Genomic DNA, 23,711 nt, shown 5'->3' with positions numbered 1-23,711 from the left:
CTGAGAGATTGGAAGTCATCACCATAAATCCCACCAGATTGAGTTTTACTGGGAAAACTGTAAAATAAGAGAGGAGCCTGTTGGATCAGCCCAATGGCCCATCTAGCCCTTCATCCTATTATCATGTGACCAAGCAGATACCTGGAGGGGAGCAGAGAAGACATACAGGGGGGAGGTCCCCCCTGCTGCCCCCAGGTGGGGGGGCACTGAAAAACCAGTTGCTGGCTATGAGGGAAGTTTGTTGTTTAGAATAGCTTTGCAAGGGTATTTGAAATGCAATGGTTGATTTAGAACTTAATAACCCCTGGCTGCAGAAGAGCCTGCTTTTTGTGGTGGGGGTGGGGGGGTTATAAAAGACCAGAAAGTGGAAGGGACTCCAAAGGCCCTCAGCACAGTGGGGAAGAGATCTAGCAGGCTCACAGTCCCCAGTTTGCAAAGTTTGCAACTGAGTGAGAGATGCATTAGCAGAGATTTCTACCTGACTGAGCGTATTCCATCCCCTGCAGAAACAGGTTGACTCTGTTTATTTCCCCTCTTTGGCTTGTGGGAGAAGCGGGAGGGAGAAGAGTCCTCTCCCGCTGCTGCTCTAATCTAGATCTAAAAGCTGTTTGATCAGATTTCCGGATTCACTCGCGGCTCTCTAGCGCCACCCTTAGAGAATGCGCGCAACTTCCATTGCTTTTCTGTTTGGTTTCCTGTGTCCCTCCACACACACACGCACTCGCACACTTGACTTTTAAGTTATTATATTTGCCTTCGCACATCAACCACTTCAGAGGGGGACGCGTTGTGCCTTATTAGCTGATCCAAAGGAACAGCAAGGCGTAGCAGGGAGAATCCGAAGAGGGACAAAAGGCTGACTTCTTTTTCTCCTCTGCCGTTCAGAACCTGTTGCAAGCGACTCTCTCTCCCTGTTGGGGTGGGTTTGGTCACACCCGAAGAATCGGAGGAACTGTGAACAGGCAGACGAGATCCGCGGCAGCGAGTCACAAAGGGATGTGCAACCAGAACCGGGTGTGGTTGCAAAACAAGGGAATATCCGTGGCGTTGCTCGTTTTACAACGGAGAGGTTAGAAAAAGATAACAGACGCAATGCCTGCCCCTACCCACCGCCTCCCGCGACCCTTGATAACACACACTCCAGAATAACGCCTGCTTCGCTCTGGTTACGGGTACACGTGAAGAGTGAAAACTTCAGAATCACTCCTGATTACGAAGCTTACTCCGAAATAACTTGTGTTTTTCCTTAGATACGCATACATTTAAAAGGCTCCTAAAGAACGCCTGGATTTTTGGATTTTTGTTTTGTTATATACCTTCACATAGAGGAATAAAACAAATTAGCCTCCAATTAGCTTAAGGTATCGTACATAAGAAGAGAAGATCCGGGATCACTCCGTGATTTTCTTTTACATAAACCGAGAGCGAGGGAAACTCTAATGAGGATTTCCTTATTTTCTTAAATGCAAATAAAAACACACATATTCAGATGCGTGCGCGTGTGAGTATTAAATGCGCGCACCACCCACACAAACACAGGTACGCCAGAGAGAGAAGGCGGGGGACGAGGAATGTCCCCTTCGGTGCCAAGATCTCACATCGGTGGCCAACGGGCAGCGTCGTATCAAGTTGAATGGTTCAACGAGGGCCTTCCCATTTGTTAATTGAGGCAATTACACCCCAGTGGCAATGGGCAGCCTGGTCTCTGGGCAGCCATCAATCATTCTCTCCTTGATCTGTCAGTGCCTCCTCTCTGCGGCTCTCCGCCGCCTCCCCTGGTGCTTCGCCGGGTTCCTGCTTATGCGAGGCCGTTTCCAGATTCTGGTGGGGAGGGTCCCTTAGGAGCCCAGGATTTACACTGGACGGGATGCTCGGGAAAAGGAGGGCTGGTCCGGTGGGATCTAGGAGGGAGGGCGAGAGCAGAATAGAGGAGGAAGTCTAGTCTCTTCCCTCAACGCCCCAGCTAGGTCCTATTTGTCTGTTTCTGTCTGCCCCCACCACCGGGGGAGAAAAAAAAAATTGAGGGTGGGGGGACGATCTGTTTATAGAAGGGTTTCAACTAATCATTTATCATACGGTCACAGACCCGTTCAGAGAAGGGTTTCTTTTCTGCCCTATTTTGAATTTTGGGATTTCTTGGGGACTAGCAAAAGGCAGAGAACTTTATTGAAAGTTCTTAAAACCCCGTCTGTGTTTGTGTCTATTGGAAACATTCTGTGCCCCTTAAACAAAGGCGTCCCTTTTTAACCGGGCAGGAGAATATAAGTATTTTGAAGGCGCATAATCTGACCCAGAAAGGGCAAAATATATTTCGAGGTGAGCGAGAAGTGTACCACATGTTAAGATATGGGAGGCAGTATATGTTAGTGACAGAGTCCATACACTGAGGAGGGGGGGAGCTTGCTCCCTTCCCCCCTCTAGCGCCACCCATGGTGAGTCCCCATGTTAGAAGGTGAAAGGTGCCAGGGTGAAAGGGAATGGTCCCTTCTAAAACTCTATCTGGGTATGAGGCAGGTAGCTAGCAAGTAAGACCAGTCTCGAACTTCAGCTCCCATCGCCTGTGGTCACTGACCACGCTGGCTGGGGGTCCAACAGTATATGGAGGGCCACAGGTGAGCCACACCTGAAACACACACGCCAAAGCCCCAACTATTGTTTTATTCGTATTCCAAAGTGGGCATTGGTGAACTGAGTCAATCAATTAACCGTAAAACAAATTAATCCATTGGATTAATTATTGAAAGGCATGGCAGTCCCGATTCTCCCAGTTCCCATCCCCTCTCTCAAACACGCTGATTCAATGCATGCTTACTCAGAAGTAAGTGCCCCCGGCCCCTCCCATTGAATTCAGTTGCAGTTACTCCCAAGTAAAGGTGCATAAGGTTCCATGACGTCCTACAGCTCAACCCCGTAGAATGCATGTCCCCACCCAGGAGGAAGGTCCATTGAGTGGAACTTCGCTGACCATGCATCGCACCACGCGGATGCTCCGGATCCAGGAAGTCTGGTGCCACTCTAGAATCACCTGCTGCGCCATTTCCCTGTTTGGAAACCTAGCTCATAAAACGTGGATCCCTTGGTTAGGGAAGACGAGTCAGTGATAAAAGCGGGGGAGAGAAATACGTTGAAATCATTTGCGCACTGACGGCCGACAACGGGGGGAAATAATTTCTTTTATAGTAATATAATCATCACACGCCAATAAAAGTTGCGTCTTTTTACAGCCAGGTTAAATACGCATCTTCCAGGTGGTCGACGGATTGATCCAGAAGATCATAAAGTGCGTGTGGGTTGCCTGACGGTGGAGGAGAGAGAACACAGCCTCGTTTGGAAAGGCTGCAGCAATACAAAGTTTCTGGCTGGAGGGACTACTGAAGCCCTCCATTAACTTTAGGATAGAGCAATTCCTGTGCATATATGTTCAGAAGTAAGCCCTACTGAGTACAATGAGTACCAGGCAAGTTTGCATATGTTTTAAGGCTTTTTTTTATTTTGGTTGCGTGTGTTTAGATTGAGGGGGTGGTGTTAAGGAGGTAGGAGGGGAAAACCTTGAGAGTGAAGGTTTAAAAGGGAGATGGGATAGTAATTCTTGCGCCATCAATATACAGGTCTTTATAAAGAGCAACCCGCGCAAAAAAGGGGCTTCTCGCAGTTTACCAACCATATTTCGACCGGAAGAGGAGAAGGGAACGGGAAGGCGAGAGATGACGATGAACAAAGATAGTTTCACTGTGATCCTCTATTATTACAGTCTGCCCCTTCTCCTTTATTTAGCTATGGGTCCAGCAGGGAAAAGAGTGCTTGTGCAAAGGGGATTCCTACGCCCCTACTGTAGGGCCTGCAGGGTGACAACGGCTGGAGACGAAGTTACTAAGGATTCTGGGTGCCTATGAGGTGGCCATGGGGTTGGGGACAGGTAAGGGAGTTATAGTGATTGGGGAAATGGTCTTCCTGATCTGTCATTGGACCAATGAGCGCATCCCATGCTGATTTGAGGAGTGGAAAGGAGGAAAGAAAATCAGGTCGCGATCCTGCAGGCATTTTAGCTGGTGCTAAAGCCCATTTAACTCAACTGAGCTGAACACACCTAGGACTGAGATTAGGATTAGACCTCATAGGACGGGTATAGAGTGGTAAACAGCAGCTCCCGAGATTTCATTTGTTCCTGTGGGGTGAGTGGGGGAGCCCCCTAGGGGAAGCAAGTGTGTTTCTCTAGGTGGTGGTGAAGGAAACGTGGTGTTTCTTCCCGCTGGTGGCGATGACGCTGCAGTGGAGGAACGTAAAGGTGTATTCTGTCCTTTTGTGTTCTCAAATCTGGGTTTGGGTTGTGTGAAAAGAGAGAGGGGAGGGGAGAGGTATGGGAAAGCAAACAAACGAACAGCAACAACAAGAACTAGCGATTTATAGAGGGAGAGATTTAACCCTCTCCCAGCAGGGACGGACAAGAATGAAGCTGCCCGTTTGTTTCACAGCAGAGGCATGATGAGGTCCTTTCCTGCGGTGATATATAGCAATTGTAATAGTGGTAATAGTTATTATTATTATTATTATTATTATTATTATTATTATTATTATTATATTCCGAGAGAAACCCAGCAAATAAACTAAGCTGAGGAAGGGAAAGGTTGTGTGAGCATGCATGTCTATAGTTGTTGTTGTTGTTTTTGTTTTTTGCGGGGGAAACCCATTAATCCGTTTCCAACACAAACGGGTAGCAAAAGAGCGAGTAAGCTTCAGAGTGCACCAGAACTCTTCCTTGGGCTGGGTGGCGCAAGCGGGAGCTGGGAGTAAAGGAAACCGCGGGGAAGCTGGTTTGTCATGGCTTCTGCCTTGGTCGACAACAATGCACTTTTATTGTATAGGCAGAAAGGGGCGTGGTTAGGGGCGGGCCTGGAGGGCGCCTGCTCTTTCGAACTGACCACACCACTGCTTGTCATTACCCTCTGCAAAAAAAGAAAAGAAAAAAAGAGGCAAGGTCAGGGCTCTGCCTTTAAATTTGACGTGCTCGCGGAATAAATAACAACAACAATAACAACAATAATGCCTGATACAAGCAAGGGCGCCTTTTAAGATGCTCAGCGCGAGGCTCAGGATTGGCACGAAGAACTCGGGATTACTTATGACGTCACTCGGCTCCGCTGGCTGGGGAGCGGCGCGCGAAAGGACTCGAACGGGAACAGAAAAACAATGCACAAGCGAACTCTTCCACGGCTTGCCAGCTTTGACGTTTCCTTCCCACCCACCCACTCCGGGCACCCCTCCACCACCACCACCATCATCAATTTCTTTCCAACATCCTCCTCTCCGCTCCCCCCCCCGCCTCTCCAACGAAACTCGTCCTCTGTTGAGCTGTTCTCCCCCTCCATAGATTCTATCTATCCATCCATCTATAAATGATCTATATCTATATTTATAGCCCCCCTCTCTTTCCAAGAAGCATCAAGATGAGGAGGGGGCGGGCGGGGAGCTCAGGCGGAGGCTGCGAGCCTCTTTTCCGCAGATGCCCGCTTGCAATCATTTATAATTCACGTGTGTAGAGAGGGCGGGCGGGGCGGGGGGGGGGTTGTTGCGAAGAGAAGAAATAAAAAATAATCCATAGCAATCCTGCTCGTAATTGATCGTCATCAAGAGGCATCGTGGGGATGGGGGTGTGAAAAGGTGGGTCGGGAGGGAAGGAGGGGGAGGACTCAGTGGCGAAGGATTTGGGGAGGGGGAAGAAGGGGGGGTCACCCAAACCTCCGTTCAAAAAAAGAAAACCCACCCCAAACAAAACTGGAAAGCAACGATGTCTTTTTCACAGCTTGGATATCCTTACAACACGTCTTCTCAGGTAAGTCCAAACACCCACCACCACTTTTTTTTTTTTAAGTGTGGGGGGAGAACCGGGTCTGTGGCGTGGCGTGCAATGTCAGGTATCTTTTCAAAGCCTCCTTTGCATTTATCTAGTTTTAATCATTTTTGTTTGTTTGTTTCAAATGAATATCTGGAGGAGATGCTGCGTCGCCCCCTCCCACCTTCCTTTGATCTGTGTGATGGGTGTCTGCGTGCGCGTGTTTGAATGAATGGGAGATATGGTGAACCGGCAGACTGCTCCTACCCAAGTTTACTCAGGAGTAATACAGGCTGTTTGCAATGGGACTCAATCCCAAAGAAAGATGCAGAGGATCACAGCAAGAATTTGTTTCCTCATGACTACCTGTTCAGTTTTAAGTGGTGGCAAGTTTAGGCGGAAGAGGGGGGTGGGTTCCTGAAGTTCAGTTGATCTGCAAATCTCTTATTGATTTTCCACTGAAGGCGATCCGTGTATGTGTTGTTTGGGTACATGTATTTATAGGACTGGCACAGTTTGGGTGTGCTCCCCCTCCTCTCAGCTCCAATAAATATTGACATACGGTTCTTTGAGTGAGAAAATAACTTGGAAATAAAGTTTTGCCAAGGCGACCAAAGCTGTTCTAAGATACTGACTTGGAAGATACTGACTTGGAAGGAAAGTCCTATCGATTCCAACGGAACTTATTGACTCGTCGCAGTTTTCTCACGCGAAGAGGCATTCCTACGCATACCTGGCTGAGAAGTCAGTCCCGTTTTGGAAGGGGGCGATTGCTACAGAGCCCACACGCTTTCGTAGTCCAATTTAGATTTGGATTTCGGATTCTGCTTATTCAGGTGTAATCCACGAGAGTCAGCCCCCCCCCCCCAATTATTTGTTTTCTTTTTACCTGAGGGGTAGGCGGGGGTAGAGACCTGGGAGGGCGAGGTGTGTATGTGAGGGAAAGAATAACAGCGTATGCAACCAATTAATTCAGTGTCATTTACTCCATTGTGTCATACGGTGTAATGCAAATTGCAAAAGTATACTATGACTTGATCTAGAATTCAGGAACCTACCTTACAGCGGTCCATCAAGTTCAGTATTGTCTACACTGACTGGCAGCCGTTCTCCAAGCTTTCAGGTGGGGGTGTATCTCCCAGGTTTATCTTATATATACTTTAAAGAGAGAAAAAAATCGGTCTTTTAATTGACTGGTATCCGCTGCTCTCTCATGGGAGCAGCCTTTCTGCTTCCCCTTGCTTTCCAAGCCTTCCTGCCTGACTTCGGTCCCAGGTGCCTCATCCCCGCCGACTTCGTGCCTCTGCGGATGAAGCTGAAAGCCTCCCACAGTATTACACCTGCACAGCCTCCCCTCCCCGCTACCTGCATCCCCCCCATATAATTTAAGGGAAGGTGGTATCTTTTAAGAGTCTCATCCGGCTTGCCACGATGGTACCTTCCCTCTCTCTCCCTTTCCATTAATATTTCCAAGCCACTCGGTGGATCAGGAATTCCAAGCAAAACATTACATTCGCTTTGCTGTAAATTGGGGTTGGTTTAGGAGACTCCACACTTCTGGCGTCCCGCTTTGGAGAGCCTCCTCCGGACCCCTGGATCTCCACAGCCCCATTGACCGGCTGGATCCTACTCGGAAGGAAGCACCGTCCGTTTCTTCAGGGCTAACAAGGGCTTCTCCCCCAGCACCCAACCACCCACTCCAAATGTGCTTTGCAATTAACGTGAAATTGTTTCTCGACTTTATTTCTTGCGTTTTTCTAATTATTTCTCTCTCCCTCCCTCTCTCTCTGAACTCCAGTTTTTCGTCTCAGCCACCTCTAGCACCACTTGCTGTGACTCAGGGACCCGATCCGTCTCCGATGTGTCCTCGGGATCTTCTTCCCAAACGGCCACCCTCTGCTGCCCCTCTTACGAGAACAGGCTGTTGGCCGGCTCCAGGACGGACCTCAATGCGGCGCTGGGGATGTACGGCTCGCCCTACGCAGCTGCGGCCGGCCAAAGTTACGCCAATTACCTCCCGTACGGAGCGGATCCGTCCACACTGTACACCACGCTGGTGAGTGAAGCGAAGGCACAGGCCTTCCGCTCCCCTATGACTTTGGCGCTACAATTTGGTTACTAAGAGGAAAAGGGGGCGCTAGTCCCTGTTGACCTGGTAATGCACCTAATCGTATTAGCAATTTTGCAGCTGGGGGGAGGGGAAACAGAATGCATTTACATTACAAGGCGATGATGTTTACTCGGAAGTAAAATCCTGCGCTGTTTCTTGATGTTTGGTTCCCTTCTGAGTGTCTTTCCTAGCGTACAATTTTTACTAAGGAATTATAAAACCCCACTGAGATCCGTGCTACTTACTTCCGAGTAGACATATTGGGATTTGGGGAGGTCCGTGTAGACCTGTTGGGTACTGAGAGTAACCTTAGGCACTTCAAGGTTGGAGTAGGCCCGCCCCACTGAACACAACTGGGTCTACTCCTCCTCGTGTCATAGGTTTGGGATCCTTCCCGCAGGGCTCGGGGATATGCATAATTTTATTCTGAGCAAACATGCATAGACTCGAGCCGCCGGGCAGCGGTCCCTGTCCACACTCACCTGGAAGAGCGCGCGGGGAATTTAACTGGGATCTGCACAAAGCCAAAGCGGCGTGGAAAGGAGGACTTGCGGTTGTGCACAGATTCGGGTCCCCAAATTCCACAAGAGCAATTCTTATACTCGAAGCAGAAACCTCTCCTCCACTTTCCATCGACGATTTGCGACTGTAAGCTCATTGAAGGCCGGGACCTATTGTTTTGTCTTGTTTCTTAATTGTCATGCGTTGCTCCCAAAACGATGTCAAGATAATGTAAAAATAAAATAAAATAAAGAGCTCCATCCCTGTACCTCGCTCATCATACACAAAAGGGTCTCTGCCCCGAGGTAGCTCGCAGTTATTACACTGACTAGGAGAGGAGACCAAAAAGAGGGAGACTAAAAAAGAGGGAGACAATTCTATTGTCATCTCAGAAGTAATTCCTTGTGAGTCCAATGGAGCGTACACATTGGCAAATGTCATTATAATTACACCCTAAGGTCGTTTTCTAAAACTAGCATGCTTCAGAAACTTAATATTTATGATAAGTTCATAAAAGAAAACCTATCCCCCTTTTCTAGCCGATCCACCCATCCTTGACTTCCAAGCGAAGCAAAATTTAGGAATTTTTAGTTAAAAAGCAGCAAGGTGGGACGAGCTCTGAGTTAAAGTTGGTAGGATTTTAACAATGCAGCTCCCTACCTGTTTATTTGAGAACAGGTCCCATTTGTTCGACGGTAATTGCTGCTCAGTAAATGTGTTTTAGGACTGCAGTTTCAGGATCGCACCATGGTGGTGAAAACCCAACATGGGAATTGTGTGTGCGTATAGTAAACCCTGGCCTCAACGCAAACGGGAAGAAATAGCAATCGTCCCCAAATAATCGTCCCCCAAATAATCGTCCCCCCCAAATAATCGTCCCCAAATAATCCTGTACTCAGCTGGGGCTTACTCCCATGAAAGCCTGAACAGCCTAAACACTCTCATTAATCCAAAAGGTACTTAATCCGGATTAAGGAATCCAGAGTAGCGGGTGCGATTTCACACAGTCATTGCTATTGGTTAGTTGGGGCATCTCGGCCCGGAGTAGGGTGGACTGGAAAGGAAGGAAAAAGCATGCGGGATCTCCAGCCTTAAAACACTTTTAATGCGTTTTCTAGAACTCCCAGTACGACATCAAGGACGGCTCCTCCGCTTTGCACGCGGGGATTGCACAGCCCACGGCCGCCGCCTACTACACCTACGAGCATTCCTTTGGGCAGTACCAATACGACAGGTAACAAGCGCTTTGATCAGCCGAGCGGGAGCTCTTTAGATCTGCCCGCGACTGTTGGGAGCTACAGCAGCGGCAAACCTCCGACATTCTCCCTCCCCCGCCCTACCAATTGACTCGTCTCTCTCTGTGTTAATCCCGGGCGATCTGGGGAGCAGCCATCAGGAATAGCACGACTCCATTCGAAGGTTTGCTTTTGCAGTGGCGCCTGGAAAGCTAGGCGTGCTTTGCAAAGGGCAAAGGAGCCCCTTCCATTGCCTTTCAAGCGACTCCTCAGTACCTGATACTGAGTGGGATCCATTGGCCCATCTAGCTCAGTGTTCCTCACAATGACACATAGCAGCTCCAGGATTTCAAACAAGGAACCTTCTCACACGGCCAGAGTTGACTCTGGGACCTTCTGCATACATTGCAGATGGTGGTGATCCTATGGATATTCATTTACTGTCTGCATTTATATAGCTGTCCCATAACAGAACTTTTGTGAGGGGTTCCCACAGCAATAAAATAAAAGGCTAACATTAACATACAGTATAAAACAATAAAAACTAGGGCAAATCAACTGAGGGAGAAACTCTGGGAATCATAGCTCTGTGAGGGGAATAGAGGTCTCCTAACAACCCACAGCACAACTACAGTTCCCAGAATTCTTTGGGGGAAGCCATGACTTTTCGAAGTGGCATCCTAATAATTTAAATGTGCGTGTGAATGTGACCTGTCTAGAGTGAAAGGCAACAGCTCTCCAGGAGACAGAAGCCCTTCTTGAGGATGCCTGATCTGGGACTGTCTCCATGCAAAGCTTGTCCTTCTTTGTCACTGACCTTTGTAAGCTAGTTACTCTGCTATCAGTATAACCTTTCATGTGGCCTAGCAATATATACATAAAAAAGAGGGCAGGCCAGACCAAGGTCTGTATTTTTTTCGTAATAATCATTATTATAATTATTAAACAATATAGCATTGGGGTTTGTCTAACTCTTTGTATTTGGTTCAGGCTAATGGCATCCTGTTCTCACAGTGGCCAACCAGTTGCCTGTGGGAAATAGTCAAGCAGGACCTGAGCAAGAGACCACTCTCCCTCCTGTGGTTTCCAGCAGTGGGTATTCAGAAGCATTAGTGCCTCTGACTGTGGAGGCAAAACACAGCAATTCTGGCTTGTAACCATTGGTATCCTCCATAAATTCATCTTTCACAGTCATCAAAAATTCTCTTTCATAGCCATCCAAGTTGGTGCCCATCACTGCCTCCTGGGGGGATTCCATAGTTTAACTAGGTGCTATGTGAAGAATTTATTCACTATGTGAAGTATTTTTTTTTAATCTGTGATGAATCTTCCAGCATTGTTCTAGTGTTATGAGAAAGGGAGGAAAACTTTTCTCTACTCACTTTCTCCATGTCATGCATAATTTTATAAAACTGCAACCCAGATGAGGATCCTGCAATCCTCCAGATGTTGTTGGATCCCAACTTCCATCAGCCCCTGCCAGTGAGGCCAGTGATGATGATGATGATGATGATGATGATGATTTATTTATACCCTGATCATCTGGCTGGGTTTCCCCAGCCACTCTGGGCAGCTTCCAACCGAATATTAAAAACAATACAGCACCAAACATTATAAACTTCCCTAAACAGGGCTGCCTTCAGTTGTCTTTTAATGATGGGAGCTGGAGTCCAACAACATATGGGGAATGCACAATTCCCCATAGCTCTCCCTTTCCCCACTTTCTGCTGGTAGACCTCTTCTGTCTTAAACTTCCCACAGCACTGAGAAGCCACAATGAGGAAAAGTATGGCCTGCTTTTCTGTTTGTTATATAGCTGTTGGGTGATGTGTGTGTGTTGTGTTTTTTTAAAATAATTTTTATTCATTATCCAAACAAATTTTATACAGTCAACAAATTATTTTACACTCATGCTTCAATTTTGACTTCCCTCAGTTTCTCTGTCAATCTTTCGAAAAATTTCTATTTATTGACGCATTTCTAAACATGATATTGCCTTTCCCCACTCCTTTTCCTCTTACTCTCTTTTTTGCAGTATTTCTTACTATTTCACAGAGTCTCTTCAAAACCAACAAGCGTTGTCTGTGCATCACATATATTTTTCAGATATTCTGTATATTTTCCCCAGTCCTCGATAAACTTTTGGTCTTTCTGGTATCAAATCTTCCCAGTCAATTTGTCCAATTCTACATATTCAGTCAATTTCCTTCTCCATTCTTCCACTGTTGGAATTTCTTCCAGTTTCCATCTTTGGGCCAGAAGTATCCTTGCGGCAGTCACTGCATATTGAAAGAGTTTACAGTCTCTCTTATTGATTTCGTTTCCTACCATTCCTAATAGAAAGGCTTCTGGTTTTTTAACGAACGTATATTTCAACATCTTTTTCAATTCATTGTATATCATTTCCCAGAAGTCTTTCACCTTTTTACACTCCCACCACATATGATAGAAAGTACCTTCTTTTTCTTTACATTTCCAACACTTATTGCATGTTTTATACATTTTGGCCAGTTTAACTGGCGTTATATACCATCTGTAAAACATTTTCATTACATTTTCTTTCAACGCAGTACATGCCGTAAATTTTAGCCTTTCATTCCATAATTTCATCCAATCATCATACTGTATATTGTAACCAAAGTCTCTTGCCCGTGTGTGTGTGAGTGTTGTTAGGCTGAAGTCCTGTATTCACTTACAAGAGAGTAAGCCCCATTGAACTTAGAGGGATTTACCTCTGAGTAAATAGGTACCACTCCAGCGGGAAGGTAAATGGCGTTTCCATGTGCTGCTCTGGTTAGCCAGAATGACCTGGAAGCTGTATGCCAGCTCCCTCGGCCAATAAAGCGAGACGAGCGCTGCAACCCCAGTGTCAGCCACGACTGGACCTAATGGTCAGGGGTCCCTTTACCTTTAAACATGCATAAGATGGCATTGCCAATAGGAATCTGAAGAGGAAGGAGTTTCTATCTCACGCCATCCTGTGCTTCTCTTTTTTTAAATAAATAGAAGAAAGAACTCACCATCTGCAAGATTCAAATGACTAAAATATTCAATTAAAATATATTTGAGTAACATTTCTCATTCTTGCCATCTTTTAGACCTGATGATAGCAAAAGGTGTAGAAATGTAATCCTTTGCAGGTATGCTCAGAAGTCCTATTGAGTTTAATAGAACATGCTCCCCTGTAAGTGTGTATAGAATTCTGCCTAAACACTCTTATTGGGGAGTACGCTCCATTGTAATCAGTGGATCAAACTTGTGAGTAAATTTGCCTACAATCACCAACAAATGACCTCCACAATTGGAGACATTATGCTGTTAGTTGCTGGAAACTGCAGGGGGGAAGATGATCTTGTGCTCAGGTCTTGTTTGTGGGTATCCCATAGGAATCTGGTTGGCATTGTGAGAACAGGATGCTGGAGTAGTTGGGCCACTGGTCTCATCCAGCAGGCATGTCTTATGTTCTTAAGCCTATGAATGGGCTGTAGTTAGCTATGAATGGGCTGTAGTTATGCCTCTATTGATATGGAAATTATTTCCCAGTTACACAGAAGTTGTGTTCATTTTGACACTGTTCCAATTTGTGGTTCCATTCTGCCTGAAAAGTAGCATATACACCTCCATACTGGCCCAGAAAATCATGCTCAGCATCTCTATCTCCCTGCCAGATATGGAACAGTGGATTTTAGCAGCTCAGCCAGACGCAAGAATGCCACCCGAGAGACCACTAGCACTTTGAAGACGTGGCTGTATGAGCACCGGAAAAACCCCTACCCTACCAAAGGAGAGAAAATCATGCTGGCCATCATCACCAAGATGACCCTCACTCAGGTCTCTACCTGGTTCGCCAATGCTCGGAGAAGGCTCAAGAAAGAGAATAAGATGACCTGGTCTCCAAAAAACAAAGCAGGAGAAGAGAGGCGAGAGGATGGGAGAAGGAATGGTGAAGACTGTGGCAGTGAAAATGAAAGCAAAGGTAGGCTTGGAAATGGACTTGCTGGATGCCTCTTGATCTAATCTACTTTACAGAGTGGTTGTGAAGATATAATGGGTTCTTTGGAAGAAAACATAAAATAAAGTAATTATTATATTGTATTTCCTGGAGCCATCTGGTTGACCACTGTGAAGTGCAGGGTGCTGGTCTTGATAGACCAAGGTGGAGAACTTTTGGGCCTTCAGATGTTGCTGGACCGCAGAATCCATCAACCCCAGATGGCAGGATCAAGACTGATGGGAGTTGTAGTCCAGCAACATCTCGAGGGACACAGATATTCTCCAACTCTGAGATACTGTAGATCTTTGATCTTATCTCTCAAGGCTCCTCTTATGTTCAGTTTTTGATGTCCTGCTGGATCACACCAAATGTCTATCAAGTGGTCTACCAGATGCCTCCCATAAGCCCACAGCACCCCACCTGTGCTCAGTGGTATACTGTCTCTGCTTTGAATACAGAATCCAGCCATCACAGTGAATGGCCGTTGGTAGAACTGTATTATTATTTTTCATAAACCATCTTAAAAGCCATCTAAGTTAATGGCCAACACCACATCTCTGTAGCAGGGAGTGCCATAAATTTGATTATATGTAGTGTGACACACACACACACACACACACACACACACTTTTGTCCATAATTCTAATGTCTAACTCAATATCGGATATGAAAGGTATGCTTTATTTGTTTCTTATCCTTGGTATTTAGCTAGAGGTTGTCTGAATGTGAAAGTACTAAACTATCACTGTCTGTAAATGAGAAGTGCAAAGTTCTGATCTCCTTGCATTTTGGCACGGTAGTTCAGGGCTGGCTGGCCCAATACATTTTGCCGCTTGAGGCAAAACCAATCAGTTGTGCCCCTTCCACTTCTTCTCCTCCTCCCTTCCTTTCCCCCACTGCTACCACCTCCTCCTCCTTTTCCACCTGAGGTGACTGGAGGTGGCATAGAAAAGCCCTGGCATACTGAAGCTGGTGGTGGAGAAAAAAGGCCAGAGAGGAGAAGGCAGTGCTCATAGAATCATAGAGTTGGAAGAGACCACAAGGGCCATCGAGTCCAACCCCCTGCCAAGCAGGAAACACCATTCTTCTCAAGTGGCAGCCATGGGTGAAAAACTCAAGAGGCAGTGAATGGTCTTCTCCTTGGGGTCCCAGATCCACCACCCCTACCAGTTGTCCCCAGCTGGCCACCTGAGGTGACTACCTCATTGAGGCTAGTGTGGCCTGGCCTTGCAGTTACTCAACCTTCTTGTGGGTTGTTGCTGTTGTTTACACATATCCTTTCTGCCCCTGCTTTTTGTTCCAAAATACAGATCCCAAAAGATGCAAAGAAGAAAAGGAATTGCAGCTGAGCGATCTGGAAGACTTGGACGAGGAGGAGGCTGAAATCAAGCTGGAGGCTGAGCCGAAGCATCCACACCAAGAAGGCCCTGGTGTGGGCAGCGCCTTGGCTGAGGCAGAAAAAAACAACTGCAACCTTAGCCTGCCCAGCCACTTTCAGGCCTTCCCCTGTGCCAAAGCTGACTCGGCACTTACGGGGGACTTCCTTGGCCACAAGGGAGGAGCCACCTTGGTGGGTGGCCTTGGAAATCATGGTCAACCCTACGAAGCCCCTGAGAAGCCCAGGATCTGGTCTTTAGCTCACACAGCGGGGGCCAATGTGATTGTGGGACCCATGAGCCATCCTGCTCAAAGGACAGAGAGCCCCGACTGTTTGGTGCTCAGGGGAAGGCCCCCTGGGGCTGTGGGACAATGCGGTGAGGAGAGGCCCCTGGGCAGCCTTGTGAGAACACAGTCTATTCATGACAAGGCCTTGGAGGAGCTGGCTCAACCCACCAAGATCTTTAAGAATTCGACCTTCAACCTGCAGTCCATCTCTTTAAACTATGCTTCCTATCCCATGCTGGGCGAGACCTGTCAGTATTCAGCAGGAACTGAAGGTAGCCAGCTTCTTGAGATTCCTTCGTTTATTTCCATATCCAGAAGTACTGCTTGATTTTAGCGAATGGAAGTTTATGTGGTGTCAAAAGCTCTGCCATGGTTTTCTAGGTCCAGGACCACATAATTCACAGCTGTTTTTCATGTAGTTACTGAATGCTAAATTTCTCCCCTCATTTTGGGGAAGGAGCACCGATGTCCTCTTCAGCATTATCCAAAAGATGAGTGAGCTTAACTCAGATTCTGAGAAATCTTTGACAAGTCGGTGGATTCACACAACCATTTTGAGTTGGCGAAGTTATTCAGGACCTTCCTTGTCTTTGTGGTGAAACAGTGACTGGTTATCCTTCTGAAAATGATTGAGGTGTGGGTTGATCCATGTGGTGGTGGAAACCAGGATATCATCAAAATGTGTCTGGATGTGTCAATGTCTGGATGTTCAGGCAGCTAAGTCAATGTGATAAAAGTAGAAAGAGAAATTCAGAATTAATTTCAGGAGCCTTGGCCAATTCAAAATGGTCTTGTGAATCCATCTGTTTCTCAAAGAACTTCTGGGAAGTAATTATCTTGCCATGTAGTAGAGTGTGGTAGAGTGTCACACCCAACATGACAAGGAAAAGTCAATGTGCAATAAGTTCACCACTTATTTTAAAATACGTTAGTGGCAAAAATCAAATGTAAGTCCAGCAAGAGAACAACATGGTGAAGCTGCTAAGTATCATATAGTTAGGTTTTGACTGAATGGTGAAAATGGACCTCTGTACATGCTCAGAGCCATGTCCTCACTGCTGATCCAACTTACAGGTACAGGGGAAAATAGCCCATTTCCTTGAAAAGATTCAGATTTGATCTGAAATGATTTTCTTGTGGGTGGGGGAGGAGGTAGAAATTTCAATCTGGAATGTTCAACACAAGCCTTAAAACCTGAAGGATTCTTTGTATGTCTTGCTGATTAAAGTTAGCACAGCAAGGTTCAGCATTTGATTAGTGCATTCAATAAATCATAATAGAATTGTAGAGTTGGAAGGAACCCTGAGGGTCATCTAGTCCAACCCTCTGCGCACAGCTGTCCCTGGGTGGCCTTGAACCACTAACTTTCTGGTTAATAGCTGGGCCCATTGTGCCACCCACTGTTGTGTAGTAACCGAGGCTCAACCCTTCAGATGAGTTCCAATTTCTATCAGCCCCAGCCAATGTGTCCAGTTGTCCTTGAAGATGGGAGCTGTAGTCCAACAACATATGGAGGGCAAAACTTTGGCTGCTTGTGCCCTAAAGACTAAAGATACATTAATGCAACCACATTTTGAATGTTACTCCCCACCCCTCACTCCCACCCTATGTTTGCTTCCCTGGGAGTATAGCTTACTGAACACACTGGAACTTATTTCTGAGTCAACTTCTGAAGCTAGAACAAGTGAGGATCTCAGGTTGAATTAAGCGCCACCTAGGGTCAAAGGGATGCGGGTGGCACTGTGGGTTAAACCACAGAGCCTAGGACTTGCCGATCAGAAGGTCGGCGGTTTGAATCCCCGTGACGGGGTGAGCTCCCGTTGCTCGGTCCCTGCTCCTGCCAACCTAGCAGTTTGAAAGCACATCAAAGTGCAAGTAGATAAATAGGTACCGCTCCGGCGGGAAGGTAAACGGCGTTTCCGTGCGCTGCTCTGGTTCGCCAGAAGCGGTTTAGTCATGCTGGCCACATGACCCGGAAGCTGTCTGCGGACAAACGCCGGCTCCCTAGGCCAATAAAGTGAGATGAGCGCCGCAACCCCAGAGTCGGTCACGACTGGACCTAATGGTCAGGGGTCCCTTTACCTTTACCTTAGGGTCAAAATAAGCTGTCAGAAAACTGTCCCTCCTTTTAATATTTTTTTAGAGGTTGTTGTGTGTTTCTTCTGTGCTATATATTGCTGTGGTGTTGCTGAAGTGCACCATTTGACTTCATGGAGACCTTCGCCATCATAAGTGCATACAGAAATGCAGCATAATAATAATAATAGTAATAATAATAATACTCCACCCATCTGGCTGGGTTTCCCCAGCCACTCTGAGCGGCTTACAGCATATATAAAAACATAATAAAACATAAAACATTAAAATCCTCCCAATACAGGGCTGCCTTCAGATGTCTTCTAAAAATTGTGTCCTTCTTTATCTCCTTGACATCTGAAGGGAGAGCATTCCACAGGACGGGTGCCACTGACAAGCAGGGCCTTCTGGTTCCCTGTAACTTTGCTTCTCATAGTGAGGGAACCACCAGAAGACCCTCAGAGGAGGACCTCAGTGTCAGGGCAGAATGATAGAGGTGGAGTCGCTGCTTCAGGTATACTGGGCCAAGGCCATTTAGGGCTTTGAGGGTTAGCACCAACACTTTGAATTGTACTTTGAAATGTACTGGGAGCCAGTGAAGATCCTTTATATCTTGGTATAAGGCATCTTCTTGTGTTCATGTATATGTAGGAGCAAGCACACTCACAAATGGGTGAAGGGTGAAATGCTAGGATGCAAAATAGTAGAAATATATATTGAAAGTGACCTTGTACTGAGTCAGACCATTGGTCCATCTAGCTCACTACTGTCTACACTGACTAGATGTAGTTTTCCAGGGTTTCAGAACAGGGTCTCTCCCAGCCCTGCTTGGAAATGTCAAGGATTGAACCTGGGACCTTCTGGTTGCTCTACCACTGAGCTACAGCCTTCACTCTGTGCAAATGGATACTTCTGACAGACAAATGAGAGGTGTTAGCAAAGCAAAGCAAGCTTCAGGAACACACTTATAAATAAGCAAACAGAACCTACAATAAAATCTTGCAGTGCATCCTGAGCTTTTACCAGGAGAGCTTCTGTTCAGGTTTCCTGCCAGCCATCCCTTCCTCTAGATACCATAAGTTGTAAAGGGGCTGAAGCAAGAACCTTTTCTTCTGCAATTTGTTTTCTTTTCCAACTGATGCTCTACATTCTGTAGGTACTAAGCATGTTCAGTTTTTGTAAGGCTATATTATGGAGCTTTTGTCCACTTTTAAAAAACTTTTTAAAATGGTTTTTTTTTTGTATTTTTGAAAACCTTCAGGTTTCCCCAAATAAGTGATCACAGACACTCCTGCCTCACTTTTGCATTATTTCAGTTGGCACTTAGCACTTGTTCATTAGTGTAGTGATTTATCCCTTTCCCCTTCTGAAATTCGCAGCATGGACATTCCTATAAGGACAGTGTTATGCTGAAGCTTAGAGAGTTTCCTTAAATCTTGAACTGCACATATGGAAATGACAAACCCCTTGCAGTGTGCCCTGAATTGTTACAGAGACATTTTACGGTATTAGATGATGGATCAAGTTATGGCTGGAAACAGAATGAGGTGCTTGGCAAATATTGGAGAGACATGTCATTGTTATATCAAATTAGAGAACTGCAGTATTGGAAGGGACCTACAAGGGCCATATAGCCAAACCCTGTGCAATGCAGGAATCACAGCTAAAGAATCCCTGAGAGATGGCCACCCACCCTCTATTTTGAAACCTCTTTATGGAGAGTCCACTGCCATCTGTGGTAATCCGCTCCACTGTAGAACAGCTCTTACCATTAGAAAGTTCTTCCTACGGTTTAGGTAGAATTTCTTTTCTTGTAATTCAAATCCATTGGTTTGGGTCCTACCCTCTGGAGCAGCAGAAGACAAGCTTGCTCTATCTTCCACGTGAAAGTGAGTTTACCATTCCTTCTGCCACTGCAGCTCTGATAATATCATCTGATTAACTCTGATGGCTGCAGCTCTGAGTTGACAGAGCTGGGATGATCCAATCTCATACAGTGTAGAGATGCAGCAAAATCTGCCACACACACCTGACATGGAGGCCAATGAGAAGAAAACCAGGCCAGAACAGGAAGTCATTCAGAGGCACAGTGGGCAACCTCTGTGAATGGGCTCACAGGAATCTTTCAGTTTTCTCATGGAACCAGAGTTTAATTTGGGGGATATAAAGAAATAAGGCAGGGATGGGGAGCTTGTGGTCCTCCATATGTTGCTGGATTATAACCCTTCATGTGGCTTGGGCTGATGTGGGTTGGAGTCCCAAAACATTTGGAATGCCACAGGTTCTGAAACAAAGGTCTGACAAGGGGGGAAATGGATAAGTTGCATTCAAATATCTCAATGCTGGAGTTCTGACACCTGCTTAAGAAAGGTGATGGTGGGGCAGAGGTGGCAGTTTTCACCAGCTTCACTGCAGTTCCCCATGCCCACCAAGAATATAATTGCTCTGGAGGGTTGGGAGAACCAACTGGAGCAGCATGTGGCCTGTTAGCACAGGGATGGAGTACCAATTGCCCTCCAAATATTGTTGGACTCAAACTCCCATTTGCCTCAGCCAGCGTGGCAAATGGTGAGAGATGATGGAAGTCCAAAAATTCCAGGCTCCTGTTTTTTGAAGTAATGCCTCCACTAGTCTATTTGGATCCAGCATATTGATTATGGAGTCATTTGCAGTCAAAATCTGGGAATGTTGGAGAGAGTGGGGAAAGTTGTCCACTGACTCTGATCAAATATGGTGGTTCTTTTTAAAACAACAACACCCCAAACAAACATTTTCTTTTGTTAAAACAGGGTTTGGGAGAAACACGAGAGGCACTCAAGGTTCCCTAGACCTAAGCGAAGTCTGTCTCGGTCAGCATAAAGACAAACTGAGAACAGCTTTCAGGCCAGTGCTGAAGAGGTGAGAAAGGTGAGTGCCGGAAGAGTTTATACTGCAAGCTGTGATTGCTGAGAAATGCCTCAGTTTAGGATTTCCACCTTCCCCAAAGGTACCTTATCTGTAATTCATTGAGACATAGAAAGTTGCCTTAAACTGAGCCAGACCACTGATCCACATAGCTCAGTATTGTCTACACTGACTGACTGCAGCTCTCAAGGGTTTCAGACAGGGGTCTCTCTCAGCCCTACCAGGAGATGCTGGGGATTGAATCTGGGGTATTCCCTAAAAATAAAAAACCCAGATGGACTCAGAAGAGTGGCAGCTAGTCTGTTAGGCATATAGGAAACTGCCTAGTACTTCAGTTCAAAGATATACTCTATCATCTATCTATCATCTATCTATCATCTATCTATCATCTATCTATCATCTATCTATCATCTATCTACCTATCTATCTATCTATCTATCTATCTATCTATCTATCTATCATCTATCTATCTATCTATCATCTATTTTTCTATCATCTATCTATCTATCTATCATCTATCTATCTATCTATCTATCTATCTATCTATCTATCTATCTATCTATCTATCATCTATCTATCATCTATCTATCATCTATTTTTCTGTCATCTATCTATCTCTATCATCTATCTATCTATCTATCCACCTATTCCTTGGATAGAAAACTCTATTATCTGATTCTAATTTTGTACTTTTATGTTAGTGTAACCTGCCCTGGGTAGTTCAGAAATCTAATTAATATGAAGAATATTTTTCACTCAATGCCCGGTGATGTGCTGATCTCCTTTCTCTTTCTCAGGCTCATGAAATCCAGCATGCTGGTGAAACATCTCAAGAAGAATTGGAACTTGCAGGCTTTCAGAAGGAACACCCGTCATTCCCAATGCAAATTCCCTTTCTCTCTCTGTGTGTGTATGTATGTGTGTTTCTCCTCTCTCTCTCTCTCTTTCTCTCCACACCCTCCAAAGCATGAACTGCAGCTACAGCTTCTCATGGTAATGGAAGAGAAGAGATGATATTATATATGCACAACTTTCAAGGGACACCAGAGGAAGTCCAACCAGGAAAGCAGCTGTAGGGTCTTGTCTGTGCTACATTATATGAACACATCCCACACACGGAATTTTGCCACCAGATATATAATTGGACTAGTAATGTCTAGTAAGTTTCAAAAAAAAGTTTCAAAAAATGCATCCTGATTTTGGGGGAGGCTTTGGCTTCTGTAATAGACCTACATTGTCTTCTGTGAGAGGCAAGCTGTCAACATGGTTACTGAGAGATCGCTCAATCTTCCTTTGTTCCTCAAAAATCTATGTGGGATATGGGGGTTCTTCTTTCTTCCTCCATCCTTTCAAAAACAAACAAAAATGACACTTTTTAAAGCCCCTTTGTCTTTTTTATTTTTTAAATAAGAGGTATTTGTCAGCCATGTTGTCTGGTACTCTGAAGGGGATTCTTCGGTAGTGCAAAATGCAAGTCTGTTATTTTCTGTCCGTGTACAAAGATATCACGGGAAAGTATTTTTTAAAGTCTCTAATTAAAAACCAAACAAATGAATGTTGTCAAAACAGAAGTGTGACCTTGAAAAAGCCGTGTGCGTGCGTGTGTGTGAGAGAGCAATACCAAGCTGTCATGCACTTTATTTATTTCTCATCTATTTATTTATTGCACTTCTCAACCACCCTTCATCCAAATAAACCCCAGGGCAATTTGCAAACAGATCAATAAAATGCAGATAAAAATATAAACTATCAATTCTGGTGTAGAATGTGGCAGCTAGGTTGTTTGTGGCAGCAAACTACCATCAGAATAAAGCAGCCAACTAGCAAGATTTGTACCAGTTGACAATCTGCTGCTGGTGTTGGTACTAACATAAAGATCCCTATATAGCTCAGGAGCTTGTTACTTGAGAGACTGCCTTATCTTTTATACATCTTTAATACATGCAATAGATGTATAAAAGTTTGTGGGAGAGCTTCTCCTGCAAGTTCCAAAGGCCTCTGAAACCTGCTCTGGAGGAACTCAGATTGCAGTTTTTAGTGTGGCTGCCCCTGTTCTGTGGAAGAGCATTCCTGTTGAGATACAATAGGTATCCACTATTTGAACTTTCTAGAAACAATTGAAGACATTTTTGTATCCACAGGCTTTCCCAGATGGATAAATTGGTGTTTACCACAAGGGTTTACCTGTTAGGGTTTTGGTCTTGTTTTAAATGTATTGGTTGTTTTTGTGTTTTTAACCGCTTTTGTATGCAAATCACTTTGAGGCAGAGGTTTAGAAAATGGTTGATAAACCAGTGATGATAATGATAATAATAATGTATCAGCAATTGAAAACAGGGTAGAAATACAACAGCCTGTATAATACACCCCAATTTCTGAAATCTTGGAGAGTCTAATCAGCAACACCAAAAGCCTGGACGAAGAAGTGTGCTCTTACTTGGCACCAGAAGCCCACTGATGCAATAGCTAAGTTCACCTCTAGGTAAAGGTAAAGGGGACCCCTGACAGTTAAGTCCAGTTGCAGACAACTCTGGGGTTGCAGAGTGGGCAATTCTGTGGCCTGGCTGCCACTAGAAAAGGCTCTGTTTCATGTTGCCATACAGCAAACAATCCCTGCCCATGGGACAAGAGCCACTGTTGTGTGTCAAATAGACTGTTGGAATAAGAGCTGGGAGACAAGGGTTGAAATCCTAATTCAGTCATGAAGCTCACTGGGGGACCTTGGGACAGTCTTGGGCTGGATTGTTGTGAGGATAAAAGGGGGAGAGGGGGCACCATATACTCCTTGAGCTCCTAGGGGGGAAAGTGGTATGATTGTAAGAACCTCAAGGCCCTGGTTACCTGGTATAAGGGACCCAACAACTGCTGGAGTCCCAGGATGTTAAGGGTTCTGTATGTCAACATGAATACCTTAGGTTTTGCCCAGTAATGTTTCTCTTCACTAACAAACTTGGGGACTAACGCAGACCACATAAAATAGGTGTGACATGATCCTGCACAGATGCTGTAGGATAGCACCCTACTATCTACAGTTTGCACAAGCTGAAGTTTCCAAACTGTCTCAAAGGGTAACCCCACATACAGTGTGTTACAGTAACCCAGACACAAGGTTACCAGAGCATGTAGAACTGTAGCTAGACTATATATATATATGGAAGTGGCTATAGCTGACAAACCAACCAAAGCTGGTAAAAGGCAATCCTAGCCACTGAAACCATTTGAGCGTGACCCCATATAGAACAGGCCAATTATTAAATTCCCAGACATTAGAACCTCCCGCCAACAGTTCCTCCATCTTGTCAGGATTCAACTCATGTAGGGAAAAGAGTAACTGTCCATCTGATCTGGTAATGCCAACTTTGGTCTCTCCCATTATTGACACTGGAAATGATTGTA

The 23,711-nt window shown here is 45.5% G+C and overlaps 1 protein-coding gene across 1 annotated transcript; it reads left to right on the top strand.

Moving 5' to 3' along the window:
* Nucleotides 1–5,742: 5,742 nt before the first annotated feature.
* IRX6 (iroquois homeobox 6) lies at nt 5,743–21,847 on the top strand. Its single transcript, XM_083511429.1, has 7 exons — nt 5,743–5,830; nt 7,629–7,886; nt 9,560–9,675; nt 13,345–13,652; nt 14,981–15,607; nt 20,201–20,318; nt 21,113–21,847. Exons 1-6 carry the CDS (start codon nt 5,786–5,788, stop codon nt 20,311–20,313), a joined length of 1,467 nt encoding a protein of 488 aa, XP_083367555.1. The 5' UTR covers nt 5,743–5,785; the 3' UTR covers nt 20,314–20,318; nt 21,113–21,847.
* The last annotated feature ends 1,864 nt before the right edge of the window (nt 21,848–23,711 follow it).

The sequence above is a fragment of the Podarcis liolepis genome, assembly GCF_965112155.1.
Source record: "Podarcis liolepis genome assembly, chromosome: 7".
Taxonomy (NCBI): domain Eukaryota; kingdom Metazoa; phylum Chordata; class Lepidosauria; order Squamata; family Lacertidae; genus Podarcis; species Podarcis liolepis.
This window is presented reverse-complemented; position numbering and strand designations above follow the sequence as displayed.

Excerpts from the sequence above, each read along its gene's own strand:
- IRX6 (XM_083511429.1), top strand. The coding sequence starts at position 5,786 with ATGTCTTTTTCACAGCTTGGATATCCTTACAACACGTCTTCTCAG. Across the intron at positions 5,831-7,628 it reads CTTACAACACGTCTTCTCAG|TTTTTCGTCTCAGCCACCTC; the intron begins GTAAGTCCAAAC and ends TCTGAACTCCAG. Across the intron at positions 7,887-9,559 it reads CCACACTGTACACCACGCTG|AACTCCCAGTACGACATCAA; the intron begins GTGAGTGAAGCG and ends TGCGTTTTCTAG.